The 16,447-nt window shown below is 40.1% G+C and overlaps 4 protein-coding genes across 6 annotated transcripts in view; 1 reads left to right on the forward strand and 3 right to left on the reverse strand.

Moving 5' to 3' along the window:
* Nucleotides 1-2,078, reverse strand: part of hoxb3a (homeobox B3a) — a 52,745-nt gene extending 50,667 nt beyond the window's left edge. Inside the window, exon 1 of the mRNA XM_062481063.1 lies at nt 1,660-2,078. The gene's annotated coding sequence lies outside the window, so the exon portion shown is untranslated. The remainder of the gene's footprint in view (nt 1-1,659) is intronic.
* The window catches only part of slc16a6b (solute carrier family 16 member 6b), a 233,383-nt gene that overhangs the window by 159,413 nt on the left and 57,523 nt on the right, over nt 1-16,447 (forward strand). The window lies entirely within an intron of this gene.
* Nucleotides 4,024-8,676, reverse strand: hoxb7a (homeobox B7a). Of its 2 annotated transcripts, XM_062481719.1 has the most exons (3): nt 8,174-8,676; nt 8,084-8,104; nt 4,024-4,903 (listed from the first exon to the last, which is right to left on the reverse strand). In XM_062481719.1, the coding sequence occupies exons 1-3, from the start codon at nt 8,484-8,486 to the stop codon at nt 4,644-4,646; spliced, it is 594 nt and encodes a 197-aa protein (XP_062337703.1). In that variant the 5' UTR covers nt 8,487-8,676; the 3' UTR covers nt 4,024-4,643. The 2 variants fall into 2 exon arrangements, with proteins under 2 accessions (XP_062337703.1, XP_062337695.1); XM_062481711.1 differs by having other exon boundaries at nt 8,084-8,675.
* On the reverse strand, nt 9,998-12,423 carry hoxb8a (homeobox B8a). 2 transcript variants are annotated; one of them, XM_062481609.1, is made up of 2 exons: nt 11,629-12,423; nt 9,998-10,933 (listed from the first exon to the last, which is right to left on the reverse strand). In XM_062481609.1, exons 1-2 carry the CDS (start codon nt 12,050-12,052, stop codon nt 10,617-10,619), a joined length of 741 nt encoding a protein of 246 aa, XP_062337593.1. In that variant the 5' UTR covers nt 12,053-12,423; the 3' UTR covers nt 9,998-10,616. The 2 variants fall into 2 exon arrangements, with proteins under 2 accessions (XP_062337593.1, XP_062337586.1); XM_062481602.1 differs by having other exon boundaries at nt 9,998-10,936.

The raw sequence follows: 16,447 nt of genomic DNA on the forward strand, positions 1-16,447 counted from the left end.
AACCACAACATGAAAACACTGCAAAGCTGCAGTCTGGCATAATTGGACGACTTATTTTGAAAACCTAATTCATCTTGTCAAAGGAAAGTGAAACAACTGCGCCCAATCCACTCACAAAAGCCAACCTTTGAAAATCTGAATTTAGCTTGTATTTTACCGAATACAATTGTATGTCATACAAGGAATCCTTGCCCATGGTGGAATGCGAAACGGTGGTTAAATATCTGAACTTCTGAACTTCAGTGTTTTTTATTTGTCATGACTAGTGTTTTGTTATTGTCAATACGGGTTTCATTTAATATATTAAGGAATATATAACGTGTGTCCTTAAAAAGTCAGATGAAGCGACAAATATCTGATCGATGATGCAATAGTAATTTATTATAATAATCTATAACTATTATGTTGAAATGCACGCGCAGGTGTTGACAGTCTTATTTCCAGACACACTGTAAATAGGCCTATACTCATTATCTCTATTTTTCTCTTGTTTTCTCTGTCTCTCTCTTATTCACACACACACACACACACACACACACACACACACACATACACACAGACTCTCACACACACACACACCCCACATACACACGCTCATATAGGCACGCACACATACACACGAATGGAAAAAATGTAGGTTAGATTAAAGAAATGTGTATCTCGTACATAGAGAGAAATACATACAGACATGACTGAATACAACGCCACAAATATCCATTATCACACATGATACATTGTAGACAGATTTTAAATTGAGTTTATAAAACAGCCATAGTAAATTACTGAGTGTTATCGAAGAAAACATTAACGCACACAATAAATTAATCACAGCTCGGAGCAATTTCTACTTCTTGATTTGGTTTGTGTGTCGGGGGTGGTGAGGGGTAGGGGGGTGTTCACAGACGGGGATACGACAAATGGAGACCAAAGGGTCTGGTGGTAAAAACACCACGGGATGATGCCCAGAAGGGGAAATGAGAGGGGGAATTAAGCAATAAAATCAAGCTGAGCTCACCCAACAGACACATACAAAAACATGGTCACCCGTCGCAGACATTCAGGCACTCAAGTAACCTGGAAGCTTTGTGTCCTGATCTGGAAGTTGTACGGGGCGTCACGTTGACAAGCTCATGCGTAATGGAGGAATTGAAAAAAAAGACTGTCAGACAGTCTCCCAGTCTATAACTAGTCAGTTATATACAAAACACCAAGTTGCGAGTTTCATCCTATTTGTTTTCGTGGTCTAACGAGGACATGGGAGTGTATGGAAATGCCACACAGTCTAGTGCTCTTAGATTTAGAATTCCAAGAGATTACCCTAGACCGTACAGTATGCATTTGGTTACCGCGAGCTTCCGTCAAACCTCGCCCTCTACGCGTAGCCCGAGCATCGCTCGCTCCCACAAACACCCATCGTTCAGACAGCACTACACGGTTTAATATCGATATATGGCTCCGAGCAGAATAGATATTATCAACATTATGAATCTGACGGGATTAAGACATTTCAAGTATGACGGAGTATTGTCCCACCGTGGTTGTATGTTTAAATAAAGGTTGTGCACAAACAGTATATTAGAGTGATTGTTTAGCTTTGGTTACATTTAAGGTGCGGTCAAAAGAAACAACGGAACCTATTGACAGACAAGCATGGCTTACCTTTGTTGATAATCCGTCACTGAGCTCTTGGACAACGAGGCGAGCTTCACGCAGCTCGCGGTAACTGCATTCCTGTCCCCCGCGCTAGTCCAGTTACAAGCGCGTGAAGCCAGTCCAGCTCTTACCCTGTCGCCGGCCTTCTTTGCCCCTTTCATTCACATTACTTTACAGGAGTCAAGCATCATCTTCACATGAAAAATGAGATGCGACCCTCCGGCGTGTCCAGATTTCTCATATTCAGTCACTCTCTCCATCTCAGCGGAAATCCCAATCACTGTCGGCCACATTAGCATAGCGCAAGAAGAGCGAGGAGGTAGGTCTCTTCCAGTCTCTCTGTAACACTAAGAAGAGGGGGGCACGAGCTTGTAGTGTATTTAAATTCATAAACGCGATTAAAAAGCGTCTTTACAGAACCTTAAAGGAGCACAGTGTTGCTACATAAGGTGCAGTGGCCAAAAGAATGCTGCAATATAACCACTTGGGAAATCATAAAAAGTTCATGTTCACGGTTACCCATCCACATGACCATCCTCGGCCAATCCCAGGACCCAGGCACTCATAAAGTTCTATCACAAAGTTGTAAATTTTCATAAAACAACAAGGAATTTATTGCATTTCTTCATGACTGCTTTAGCAGCAGTGGTTCCTCAGTCGCCATCTTTTTCCACAGAAAATGAAGGACCAAAGAGGATTTTCCTTCGTGTTTGACAAAAAAAATGCCAGCATATTTTAGGTGATATTTGTAGGCCGATCAGTGGGACCCGGAAGCTGTGTATGTGTTTCTGCGCGCATTTGAACATTTCCCACTGCATTTTTTTATAGCCTAGTATCATCCCTGTTCAGAAAAAATAAGTAATTACAAAATTAACAACTAAAGAAAATTATGGTTAGCGTACAATACCTCAAAACAGATTTTAATGTAAGTAATGAGTTGAATTACTATAACATACTTTAGCCTAATGCACACTGTCATGCTTAAAACATCCACACCACGAGATTATGACAAACTAGACTTAAACTAAAACTGTTTTTTTTTTACAGATGTCTTGATTCCTTTTTCTTAAGGCATTTTCCTGATTTCTATAACACACCAAATAAGAAATATGAGAAACATGCATTTCATATTTCAGTATGACGTTTTATTTATTTGCAGATATTGTTGTGTTATGTAAAAATATAACCACAGTACTCAATGCGTAATGCAAACGCATGGTTTTAAGAAATGTAATAATGATCAGATTTACTGTAACAAAAATAATCTTGAATACAAACTGCTCAGTGAAATTTAATTTCTTCAATAATGTGTTGAGTCCCACATATGGTATAATATTAATAATATTGAGTAAAATATAAGTATCATGGAGCTACACGCCTGCGTAAAATATTTTGCATGCGGTATTCAATAGACATAAAAATGCCGATGTCTTGAGACAAGTCATAAACGTGAAAGTAAAAATATCCTTTCTGATATGGTTGTTGTTTTTAGGACAGCCGTGCGGTGCTTCCGTTGTGGAAAGGCGCAGGGTTACATATTAACGAAAATTAAAAATGGGGACAAAAACAAAAACAAAAGTCTTACCCCGCATTGTTACACGCTCTAAAAAGTTGACACTCAGGCGGACGTTTTCTTACACGCCTGTTTCCAATTTTGTTGATCTTATTTGTTATTTTTATTGGGGTTTCCGGCCTTTCATTGATGCAATAAACGCATTTAGAACCAGTTACAGCCCCAATATAACAGTCTTGCTTTGGCTACAGGGGCCTGAATGCGTCAGGCCCAGGACACAACACCCATCGAATATTGCCCTTACGGAGAAATGTAACGAAACTGAATTTATATCAGTGCAATCATATTGAAGCAGATTTTCACAGGGGAAAAGACGATGAATTAATCTTACATGCTTCATACACAACATCCAGTTGCAATGCCTTGGATGTTGACAGCTAAATAACACAGCTAATTATCAACAAGTTAAAGTGCGGTTATACAAACATTGAAATAAACTATTTGAAACAAGCCTTTTACCACTGCTCATCAGGCTTCTAAAATTAAACCATTATAGAAATTTTAAGCGAAATGTGTGTTGTTGAGAATGGTGAATCTGATATAGCAATACCACTGCAGCAGGAACCACATATTGCTCGTCCAGGAGATGTTAATAATGTATCTATGTAATCAAGTTATTTGGTTCATTAGTAATAGTCAAAAAAGGTCGACTGATATTTAAAATATATTTCTTGACCCTTGTGTTTGATAGGCCTAGTTTTGCCGGTAATACTCTGACTCTGATATAGCGTTTTTTGCATTGCCCATGCAGTAGGCTATACAGGCGAAAACCAAAAGACACCACAACAGACTTCTTACTTATTGATTATTTTTATTGACATAAACATATTGTGCAATTGTAAAACGAAACGTCCCTCACAACGCAAAAATATACATTTCCTAGGCTACATTTTGTGGTCCACTGTACACATTAATAATAAAAAAGACTGCATCAAATCAAATTGCATAACGGTAAAACTCATTAGCCTATCAAAACGACTAAATACAAACAGAGGTACACAGAGGATAACTGAATGTAACAAGGATGACCTTTGAGATTTTCTATACCTCCAAAAAGCTGATCCCTTTTAAAGATAGCTTTGGCAACGAGCGTTTTGCAGTTTTACAGGTCGATTATGCAAGATTATACGACTGACTGCAAAAACAGCACAAGCAACATCAATGCAGGGTCACTTAAAATACAAGCAACATTAACGTACAAGACTATCCTATCAATTCAAACAAACACTTTCCTTTAATACAGGCCCACATTTACCAAAACAGTCCGTGGCTTTGGACTTCAAAATTATAAACAATGATCTTAGTAGGTAGTATTGTATGTTTGACTATTCAGTGTAAGATAAGGGGAAAATGTCACCCTTGATTTTATCCATATCAGTCCTATTAGCTATACTCCTTCATTGTTCCTGTAATATGGCTACTCCTCTTCATCCTCTTCTTCTTCTCCTGCCGGTTGCTCAGTTGTAGGGGAGCTCTGTCCGGTCGTCTTATTTTCTTTCTTCCACTTCATCCTTCTGTTTTGGAACCATATTTTGATCTGTCGCTCGGTGAGGCACAGTGCATGAGCTATCTCGATGCGCCGTCTGCGCGTCAGGTAGCGGTTGAAGTGGAACTCCTTCTCGAGCTCCAGAGTCTGGTAGCGCGTGTACGTCTGTCGGCCTCGCTTCCTGTCTGCACCTGTAAACAACAGAGAGGATATTATAGGATGTTTGGGCAATGAGCAACCCTTTAAAAATGCAGTACGTCCTTCTTTCTCAAAATGTGCCTTATTAAGGCATACATATGGCCTTCTGTATCGCATGTTATATTTTTTTACCCTTAACGATATCTTAAAACACCAGAAAATAAGGACATTGTCAAATTTGAATTGTGTTAAGACTATAACACCAACAGTTCTAAATAACAAACAAAAAAACATAATATTTGCCAACGCCCCTTGTTTAATTGACACAAGACTACACTGAGAATATTAGAAACTAAAAACTAATATAGGCCTACGTGTGGTTAGGCCTACAACCCTAACATTTTTGGTTACAGTTGTAGCCTTCCTATTGACATATTGGAGTGGATGAAAATAGTATTTCTCAATTTATTTCAAAAGACTGAAATATATCTGACTCTACTCTATCTCTTGATAGATACCCTGCCCTCCCGATAATTTAGGTCAAGTTGCGTGGCTTTTAACGTGGTTTATTTTATAGTACCGTTACACCAACATTAGGCTGTATCGTTTTACAAGCCTACACGCCCGTTGTTATTTATATGAACGATTTCAGCTAAAACATTTGTCATTGCATGTGTGCCGTGGCACTTGTAAAGTTTCAAAACAGTGGCTTCACGCGAGATGCAGTTCACTCTTGGAAATAGGTGATGAAAGTCTGCTCCATGAACAACATCCAGTTGCATAATCCTAGTCCTCCTGATTCTTTCACACAAAAGACGGCACATTCCATTGCCAGAGCTGCAAAGGGATTTTATTTTCGCACAACAATATCCTATCCTATGTCAAGGGGCCATGTCGTGCATTTTCGAATCACTACTCTGTCTCACTGACATAGTTGAGGAACAAAACACAAGAGTTCCATGTTGCCACACGTGTATTTGACTGTTTCAAAAGTTCCGCTTACGATGCGAGTGGGTCGGGTCTACTGCCGTTTCCGCTCCAGGCAGACAGACAGTGTATAATGGAGTCTACAGCGGCTCGCGTATCCTACTATAGTTTTATTGAACGCAGTGGTCCCTATGTGTGGTTCTCATTTCCTCTACTGAGTGGCGACGTGTCACTGTCTGGGTGAATGCTGGCTCAATATGAGACATGGACAGAGTTTGAAGGTTAAGAGAGAGTCTGGGGAGCGAGAGGGAAAACGAGAAGGGAGAATTCATTCAAATTGATGATATTTTTCTCTCCTCATGTGTCCTGTGTGATTTGTTCTTCAACACTGACTGCCTGGCTGGAATTCTTCAGCGTTTCAACAAGGACGAGTATTGTACTCGGTAGAGACAGACTACACACGCGATTTGAGCATTACACATCCAGAGTTTCTTCTTTAATATAAGAAATATAGATTTAATTTGAGGTCTGTGTGTGGGAGGGTATCTAAAGACTCATTTTATGAGTGAGTCTTTATATGGTGAAAGACATTTAGAATAAGCCAAGTGCCATTTCTGGTGCACATATAGCCTACTATTTCCTTTCGCTTTCTAGAATGAATTTGGGTTAAATTACCTTTGAACTCAGAGCTCCAGTTTAATTTAAATTAAAATCTACAACTTTATTACAAGCCAAGAATACAAGTATAGGCTATGGCATACAAGATAGGATACATATGTATTTTTGTCTAAACCCCCCCCCCCCCCCCCTCTATCCCTGCCTATGTGCTCGCCCTTGTCTCTCTGTGTGTATGTTTCTCTTATGTACAGAAGGCTTTGTCGGATGTTTGTTAAGCTAAGTTGAAAGTCAAAATGAAAAACGAGATCAAATGATCTCAGTTTGTGGCGCACCAGTCATGTAACTGATTATATGATCCTTCACACGTGAGTTTCCATCATATAGTGCCGATATATTTATGCAAAGCTATTCTAAACATATAAACGGCTGCATCCGCGTCATTAGGGTGACGCCGAGGGTCCTGCTCAAGAAGCAGCAAATATGAGGGATGAGATCACGTTACACAAACATAAACTGTTATCGCAGCGGAAAACGTTCAAAACCAAAATTTCTTCTGGAACTTCTGGTGTTTTCTATTGCCATCTCAACAAATATATGGATGGCAAAGTGTCCCAAATAGGACCACATTTCCATGCTTAGAAAATGTAAATAATGCAAAGGCCTATTTCACACAGCTACATAAATGGTTAACACAAAACTGACGACTAAAAAGAAAACGCCAAGCCAAAACGTGTAGAAACAAACAGCCTACCGGTATGTAAAATGTCAAAGGAGTTGATAACGAGGACATATCTGTTTCAAAACTATTTATGTTGTTGTATGTTTTACGCCAGCGGCTAACAAGAGGGCGAGAGAGCTGCAACTTGACAACTGACAGATAGGAACTTTGTGGTAGTGGTAGCCAAAGCCTTGAGTGCCTCAAGAAAATCATTAGACTGAAAGTTGTCAGCTTCTATTCATTGGAGCCGCACATAGTTAGAAAGTGTCTGTTCCTTCTATAATAGATTTTTCTAGGGCACGAAGCACCTTAACAAGTACACAACCCACAGACAGTCAAGCACGTACGCCCACGCACACTCACAACATGTAGGCTACACAATCACATAGGTTTTAATAGGCTATATTATGTGACATTACAATATATTATTTTGGAATGACTTTTGAAACTGTCATGCTCGATGAGAAATGTGGGGCAGTGTGACATGTATTTGATATCCAACAGCTATTCCAGTGAACGCTATAACGTTTTCAGAAGCAGTGTTCTTGTACAGGAATGCTGTTCTGTTCTGTTCATTCAGAGGCATTTAGGTAACAGCAAATCTGTTACTGTCCTTAAAAACAACTTTAACAAAAGAACGTCATGGAGAAAACCATTGCAGACTGTGTTTTCTTCGACTATTGGAGCAGGGTTAAATAATCCTACGCCCCCTCTCTCTCTCTCTTTTAACACAATACCTCCTAATGAATATTCAGATGTCTTAAATTATGGTTTTATGGAGGTCGTATAGCAATAAAAGATCTGCGCTGGCAAAGCGACGTAAAGCATAGTTCGGGAAGTCGTCTTGGCCACTCCGCAACGGCGCAGTTTAAAGACCGTTTAACGTAATTATTAGGTCGGAGCGAGCAGCCCCCGCAATCTAACCTCTCTTGTACCTCTTCTATTTTAGAAAACCCATAATTTCTCCTACCTGAGCTTCTCATCCAGGGGTAGATCCGTAAGTTGTCCTCGTTCTGTTGCTCTGCTTTGCCGCAGCTGGAAAGCTTGGACGGGTCACCAGAGCAAACCATGGAGAGGCTAGGATGGTCAAACGGAGAACAGTGCATGTTCAGGGAGCCGGCGCCCAGCCCGTACGCAGAGGTGTACATACCGGGATTTTGAGAGGGCATGTTTCCTCCATTGTTGTACAGTCCGGACAGTGATGAGGAAGAAGAGAAGGCTGCTCCGCCGGAGCCCGATACATAGCTACCGGTACGCGGTGAACTAGACGCAAAAGCGCACGAAGTTTGCTCTGGAAATACCCCGGTTGGGAAAACCGAACTTGCTGCTTGATATTTGGAAAACAAAGCGTTCGCATAATACAATGAACTCATAATTTGACCGGTGATTTGTAGGCCGGGAGGTTTTAGTGTCGGTTTTACGAGGTACTGTGATATATTACAGTATTACAGTCTAGATTTACACCAAAAATCACCCCTTTTTCCTCTGGGGCCACGTGATAGGGGCCATGTGGTACAAAGCCCTCCAATAACAGCAGGGCTGGCCACCACTCGGTTAATGTGGAAAAAAGTGCACCACTGACCATGCACATTAATACTTTAGCCTATGTTCAATGCAAAGGCTCCTCCAATCAACCTACTAACAAGAAGCACAAAAATCGATGGCCAATAGAATGTATTCGGTTATCACCTCACGCAAGACGCAGTGATTAAAAAAAGGGCAAGCACCACAAGCATCCGACTGAAATAGACCATGCACACATCTTACATGTCCTTCTATGTGGACATGCACACAAATAAGGAAACTCCCATTTATTTCCGTATTGATTTTACTTAGCTTTTCTGTGTGTGTGGTCTTTCAGCACAGTTCCAGCAAGAAAACATAGCTTCTGTTATTGTGGCCGGTGCGCAGCCATGTCTGTGAGCTAGAGACCAATGTAGGGCCCACTCACTAACGACTCCCTCTTTGAGAGAGCCTTTCTACTTCAGAGCATCTTTCTGCCCACAGCAACCATCCCCCGTACAACGGCATTGGCTCTGGACAACACAAGCACTGTTGTGTTCGACGGGACAGTAAAGGCCTCGAATTGCAATGTCGAAACGCCTCGCCTCACTTTCAACGACCTTATGCCCAATACTGGACGGGTCTCCACATAATCGAGCCATTGGCCGATGTCCCAGTGGAACACAAAAAGCATATTTTCAAATGTCACTAAACGTTTTGTTTTATCTGTATGATGACTCTTCATGATCAGCTGGGTGAATAAGGTGGAATGCCATCTCGAGGTTCCGAGGCTCAAACTTTCCTCTTATGGGGCGCAAAGTTACACAAGCTAGGGATGGCAAAATGACCCCGGTTAACCAAGTTTATTCACTAAACCCTGTTTCATGTACCGCCATCTATGTATCTATGTATCTATGTAGGCCCTATCTATGCATCTACCTATCTATCTATCTATCTATCTACATGGTAAAGATTTTTGACACGTGAAATGTTGTTGCCATATGTCATCCCTGAATTATTGTTTACGAAAGTAGCCTTAATCAAACATTCAATGAGGCTTTTAATGCAAGTTGTGTCATTGACGTGACACTCATGTTGGAAGCTAATTGTTTGGTCTTACACTGAATAGTTTGATCAGGAGACAGTAACCCTGAGCCCGCACCTCGCGCACCTCGACAGGAAATGAAGCATAGAGAACACCAATGATGTCACGGATTCTCGCTTGTAAACTTTATTGTGTCCTCTTTCTTACGCCGCTTCAAGGTTTTAGACAATAGAACAAAGTGATGAAGTAACATAAAAGCATATCATCAAGTCCCCCATAAACTAATTCACAAGTACAGCACATTCTGTTTCACAGTAAACGAGGGGTCACATGAAATACTTTTTTATTATTCTTTTATTTTATTCGTTTTTTGCACTGTGCGCATGCTTACCCAAGAAAGAAAGACCATCAATTAAAACAAATGAACTAAGAAAGGACAAGTGTAGAAAGAGAAATACTACGGCATAAATAGGCAGTTTCATGTTGTTGGAATTCATTATTTGCTACGTCATCATAACATAGAAGAGATAACAGTAAAAAGTGCACCATTTAACTTAAAAACTATACAGCTGCCAAAGATAATTGTTAATGATAAAATTCTAACAATAGCCTAGAAATATTTCACGATAATTGTTCCACAAGGTAAGGAGGCTATCTTTTTAAACGCTATAATATTTTCCCGACATTAGATTAAAAAGTACAAATGCTTCATTTCTCCCGTTCAAATGTTTTGTTTTGTCTCCAGACAGCAATAACAACATAATAGTCTTGTCCTTTAAGTCACTGTGTAGAGACGTTCATCTAAAACGTGGAATGGCTCGCCAAAGCCATGTTTGCGAAACACAACCACATGCTGAATCCCCCTCATTCCTCCTCTTTCTCCCTCTCTCTCTCTTTCTCTCAATGCTGCCTTTCCGTGGTCCTGATTCAAACTCCCCATCCCCCCTATAGCTTTTTACATTTGCTTGGTTTTGTCGCAGTCTTCACCGGACGACTGTGCCCCGGCACTTTGCTGCTCCTTCTCCCGCTTCTCCTTCTCGATCTCCTCCTGTTCGGACTTACTGCTGGGGAATTTGTCTTTATTGTTCTCCTTTTTCCATTTCATCCTCCGATTTTGAAACCAGATTTTCACTTGCCTCTCGGTCAGTCCCAGAGCATGCGATACCTCGATCCGCCGCTTGCGGGTCAGGTAGGGGTTGAAGAGAAACTCCTTCTCGAGCTCCAGGGTCTGGTAGCGGCTGTAGGTCTGGCGGCCTCGCCTCCGTCCGGCAGCTGCTGGCAAAAGAGGGGGCACGTTTGAGAAAACGCATGCGGATATAGACAAGCAATCCTGTTCATATTTTCTACATCAAAATGCTCATCCACATTCCCAGCAATCCTTCAGGGTCTAGGTTTAAGCTATAAATTCTACAATTGTTTCACTTTGGCTACCCCCCAGGTTAACATTAAAGTCTACTTTCTAGTATTTTAGTATCGCTTCATCGACTTCCGAATGAGCTAAATGAGCATGATATTATTCACTATAAACCAAATCGTAGCAATACACAGCTCCACATACATTCGAGGCAGTATGAGTGGGACCATAAAGCCCAAGTCAATCCTGGGGGGATCGGCCACCTTGTAGCAACATAATCCCCGAAACCACTGTAAGTCGTAAAAGCTAGTAGTAAAACTTTGACCGGGGTGAGAAGTAGAGAATCAGCTGCGAGCTGGTAGCTCACACATGGAGAAGAAAGCTACAGTCCTCTTCCTCTTTCTATATGGTGGGGTAATTAAACTGTAAACTCATTCACAAGTTTTGAACACCATAAAACAATAAATGCTTTACTGTCTTTCCTGCTGCACACAGGAAATGCGCCTAAACTCTCATTTCGGTTGACGGTAAAAGGTTTAGCTCTCTTCGCCACAATAGCTGCGTCTCATTCCACGATCTAAGCAGTGTTTTCAAACCAAGCTCGGGGGCTCACCTTGCGGTCGCATCCACGGGAAAAGCTGCGTCGGTGACGGGCTCTGCTCTGTCCCTTCAGTGTCATCACCGATGCCACCAGCAGCAAGTTTACAATCGTTGTACTGCACCAAATCCGCGTCCTGCGCTCCGAAAAGCGTCTGCCTCTGGAGAGCGTCGTACCCATAGAAGTTACCCGGTTCTCCGTGGCACGTTACCGCACAGGGACTTTGTTGATATGGGGCGCTGGAGAGTGTGGACGCGCCATGGTGGTAGAACTCCTGGATCTGAGGGGGATGTTGGAAAGTTGCTCCACTGCCGGGTCCATATACTACGGTGGGTCGACTCCCTAAGTCCTGCGCGAACCCGCACTCGTAATAATTGGGACGTAAAGAGTCTCCACTTTTGTATTTGGAAAAAAGAGAGTTGACAAAATATGAACTCATCTTTTGTTGTTGTTGATTTTGTTTGCTTGCTAGTGTTTGTACAGACACGAACGCTCGAAAGGACCGATGTTGGGTCTAAAAAAAGAGCCCAAGCAGGTTAGCAATGTATGGACTAAGATACTGTTGTATTTCAAAATACCCTAAATAGCTGAAGGTACAATGATGCCGATTCCATAAAATCGTATCCTCTGCTCCTGCATCACAATTCCGGTATGAGGTGCCAGTTCACAAACAGTTTTCTGTGATTTACTCCGCTGCAAATGAGTTGTTTCATATTTTGCGGTGTCTTTTCACGATAATTTGCATCTATTATCAGGTCCTCATCCCATTGGCTTCTCGCATCCCCACACGGACCCTGCTCTACGCGCCTCCGATATGGAAGAAGTGAGAGAATGAAAAAGGGAGAAAATGAGAAAGGGAGAGAGACTGAGAGGGAGCGAGGGACTAGGGAGGGGAAGAGGGGTGTTCGAGGGAGAGAGGAGGGAAGAATATGCGCATTAATATATTCAAGCGGGTAAGTTAATGAGAAATCTGCCGCTCTGCATCAGATCAAATCACACAGCACCCTGCCCCCCCATGCCACCCCACCCCTACATACCCACTCTAAACCTCCTCCCGAATAGATTGATTTTAGCATGAAGCTAATAGGCAACTTAAAGGGATGCACATTCACTCATTAATTTCTAAATTCTAACGAGGTGAGCGAGCCCCGGTTTTACGAAAATGTCAGGGTCGCGCAGGCAAATTGTGAAAGTACACGACTTAATTGGTATCAGTTTTAACAAGTCCTATAAATGTAATTGCTGTTCTAAAACAACTTCCCAAAGCTCTGCCAACGTCTAAGACGTATAGGAAAATAAACGAGGTAGTCAGATCTAACATTTTGATCATCGTATTTTTATAAATATGATATTCATAAAGCTTTGAAGCTGTCTGAAAGGAGTACCACTTGTGGTATAATAGAGAAAGTGGTTGTAAATGGTTTAACAAACTATAAAATGCTATAAACGCCGGGGCTGTTTGTTGTTTACACCGTGCATCAAAAAAGCTGTTGAGATTTTACGAGGTTCCACGACCAAAGCCATAAATGCTTCACTCGGAGCAATTTCATCGATGCAGAAATATTCAAGTATTTAATTGTCATTTTAGTTGCGTTTCCATACAGACTGTCATTATAAAATCTGATAATTTAACCCTGACTTATTTGTTGAATAACTAACCAGGAAGAACTTGTGGAAAGGTTGCTTTCGTTAATAGGCTACCCTAATAAAACGGAAATGTTGTTGAATGGGATTAACAGAATAATAGCCTAATGTAGCCTAAAGAGAGTAACATACAGACCCGCACGTCACATAGCCTTAATCAGAGTTTAGATTGTGGCCTATAATATTTTTTTCAGCGGGTTATCCAACTATTTGTTCATGTAGGAATATTCATCAGCCTAGGTTATTTATTATAATGCCGAAAGACATGCCAATGTTATGCAGGGGTTTGATACTTGCAGAATTGTGGTATCCTTAGCAGGCTATCTGTTTTAATGTATGGTTGGAGCTGTGTTGTGTTATTGTCAATGAGTGCGCAATGCTGTTGTGTGAACGGAATTGAAAAAAAGAATAGATGTTAAGTGTTCAGACTATTTTTATAGGCAGATGTGTCACTAATGTACAGCATATGTAGGTGTATAATACACTAAAACATAAAAATGAATCCAAAACTACATTTTAAGCATTGTTTAGAAAATTGTAAGCGTTAGGCTACTTGTGACCATCCAACTTTAAGTAGGCTATTAGTATAGCTTTCTGTTTATTTGTTTGTTTGTTTTTTTCTTGCATTTTGATGAATTGTACATGTTATGTATTTGTAATAAAGTTATCATGGAAGCAAATTTAAACAAACAGTCTCTGTTGGATTCATTTTTTATCAATCGCTAAAGGCTGTAATCATTCTGACAAACTATAGAGTACAATATGCCACTCTCTTTAAAACCTAAGTCTTTCTTTCAAACCACGAGATATAAAATATCGTTCAAGTAAATGATGCCTATGTGAAATCAAGATATTGTCAACGCCAAAACTCGAGTTGAAAAAACTCGACTCGAGTTGACTTGCTAACAGCAAACGATAATTGTAGGCTTAATCTTCTTTGATATTCCTTTTACCAAACCAATAGCGTAGTATCATTCTTAACTGCGAATATGAATTGTCCTAGTTGAAGTAGAAGTTTACCCAAGGATGTAGCCTAATATATTTTGAAATCGAAGGCCTACAGCCTAATCAGCAGCCTCGTGATTATTTGACCCCTCGGCTGTTTGTAACTCCACAGAAAACATATTATCCACGATTTGTGTTGGCTAGTGCAGACTTAATCCTTCCTAAAGCATTCTGATATACATAATTTGTATACCCTACGTCTTCTAGACTACCTGAATATTTTTATATTAAGTTTTAGTCCTTTTAGATTCTAGAAGAGCTCCTTTTTACTCTTACATTCGTCATGATTTTTAAAAGCTTACACTGTTACGGGTGAATACGATACTAATCTTCTTGCCTCCCCTGAAATCCTGCATTTGAGTCAGTACCAAATACCAAGTTTAGCTGTGTGAAGTGGATTGTCCGTATTTCCAGCTGACATCGGGATATGGGCAGAAAACACGAAAACGGATTTCTTTAGTGGAGCAACATTGCCACCTAGAGATCACTGTGAGATACGCCACAGGCTACATTTCAGGTTAACGACGGTTTATGATTCTATAAACACGACACATAAACCGGCATAATGAGGGTGTTTAAATATACTCTATATGTAATCAAAAGCCATATTTGAAGAACGTAAATAAGACTGAAACTTAGTATTTTTGCAACACAACACAATTAAATTGTTATTTATTTCTGATGAAAAGAAGTACGCTAAACATTACTATGAGATTGTGTGGATGGACTATGATTACTAACACAAAATATACTGGACTTTATGAGATGTATCTGATATTTTTTTCATTGATATTGTGGTATGAGTATCCTTACAAACTTCATTTTACTGGCTACGTTAATAGTCTTTTTAATATACTATGTAATAGTATTAATATAAAGACTAAAAATGATGAATAATACTAACATATTATAACTAATACATTTATATATATATATATATATATATATATATACTACTAATAACGAGTATGATTATTATCATTTATATCATTATCATATGTTGTTGGTGGAGGTGGTGATACAGTTAGATCGATGTTATTGTTATCATAATGTATATAATTATTAATGTAGTATCTTTAAACGTATTATTATTATTATTGCCGTAATGAAGAATACATTAAACATTATGCCTGTAGCTCATAGCCTACACTGTGTTGTGTCTTATTTCTCTTGTGGTAAGCTATATTTAGCTTTGTCTACGTTTTAAGAAAGCAAACATGACAAAGTCACCTAAATATTTGTTTTTGCTTTATTTAATCTAATTTTAATTTCACAACTTGCAGTTTACCAATACAAATATGTTAGTCTATAAATTATTAAAAAACTAACCAATACCGTTGTTATTTGCCTACCATGTTAAAAATGATTGAATGATTTAAATCCGTGAAATGCTCAAAAACAACAAAACACACACACACACGTCATTCAATAGCATATGAATGTATGACATTTTGTAATCGAGATTCTCAACCGTTTTTATAGTCGTGACAGGAAAATGTAGTTTGATTAAACAATAAGCACACCACATTGTGTTTAAATGTAAATTTAGGAGCAGTGTTGGAAAAGACAGCTGGCTCAACTCTGGAAACCATTGCAACCAATTCCACGACCTAAACATCTAAAAGGCCTCACTAGGCTGCCACAAAACTGGAATCCATAGTCCTGGCTCGAGGTTGTAAACACATTAAGGTCCCGCTATCTCAGACGTCTCGCCAGAATCTTTTTGTAGCGTTTTATGACCCGCTATAAGGCCGCCAGGATTCTCTCGGAAGTTAGACAAAAGGAAGAGCCGAGAACACTGGACTGTAGCCATTTATGTCGAAGTCCAGACCTCCTCTCGGACAAACGCCCATTCGCGCGGAATCCGTTAACAAACGCAGAAAACAAGAACGACAATCTAAAAAGGAACAACGTATTCAGTCACCGGTGGAGGTATCCTGGATTGTTCTGATTGCTGAACTTCCAGGCGGATATTGAGTAGGACTTGAACATTTAGCCCTTCTCTACCATGTTTGCTTTACAGCCGTTTAGTTCGTAACCTTCAGAAATTTATACCCTATAAAGTTTTATGGCAGTCATATTCTTTTATTGCGGCACACCGCATTGAATTTTCTTTCTCTTCTTTTATGACAGTCGACTTCCCATCCCCTCCTCCCCCAAGCAAGAACCTACATCCTCTTCACTG

This window comes from Osmerus eperlanus, chromosome 2 (assembly GCF_963692335.1).
Source record: "Osmerus eperlanus chromosome 2, fOsmEpe2.1, whole genome shotgun sequence".
Classification (NCBI taxonomy): domain Eukaryota; kingdom Metazoa; phylum Chordata; class Actinopteri; order Osmeriformes; family Osmeridae; genus Osmerus; species Osmerus eperlanus.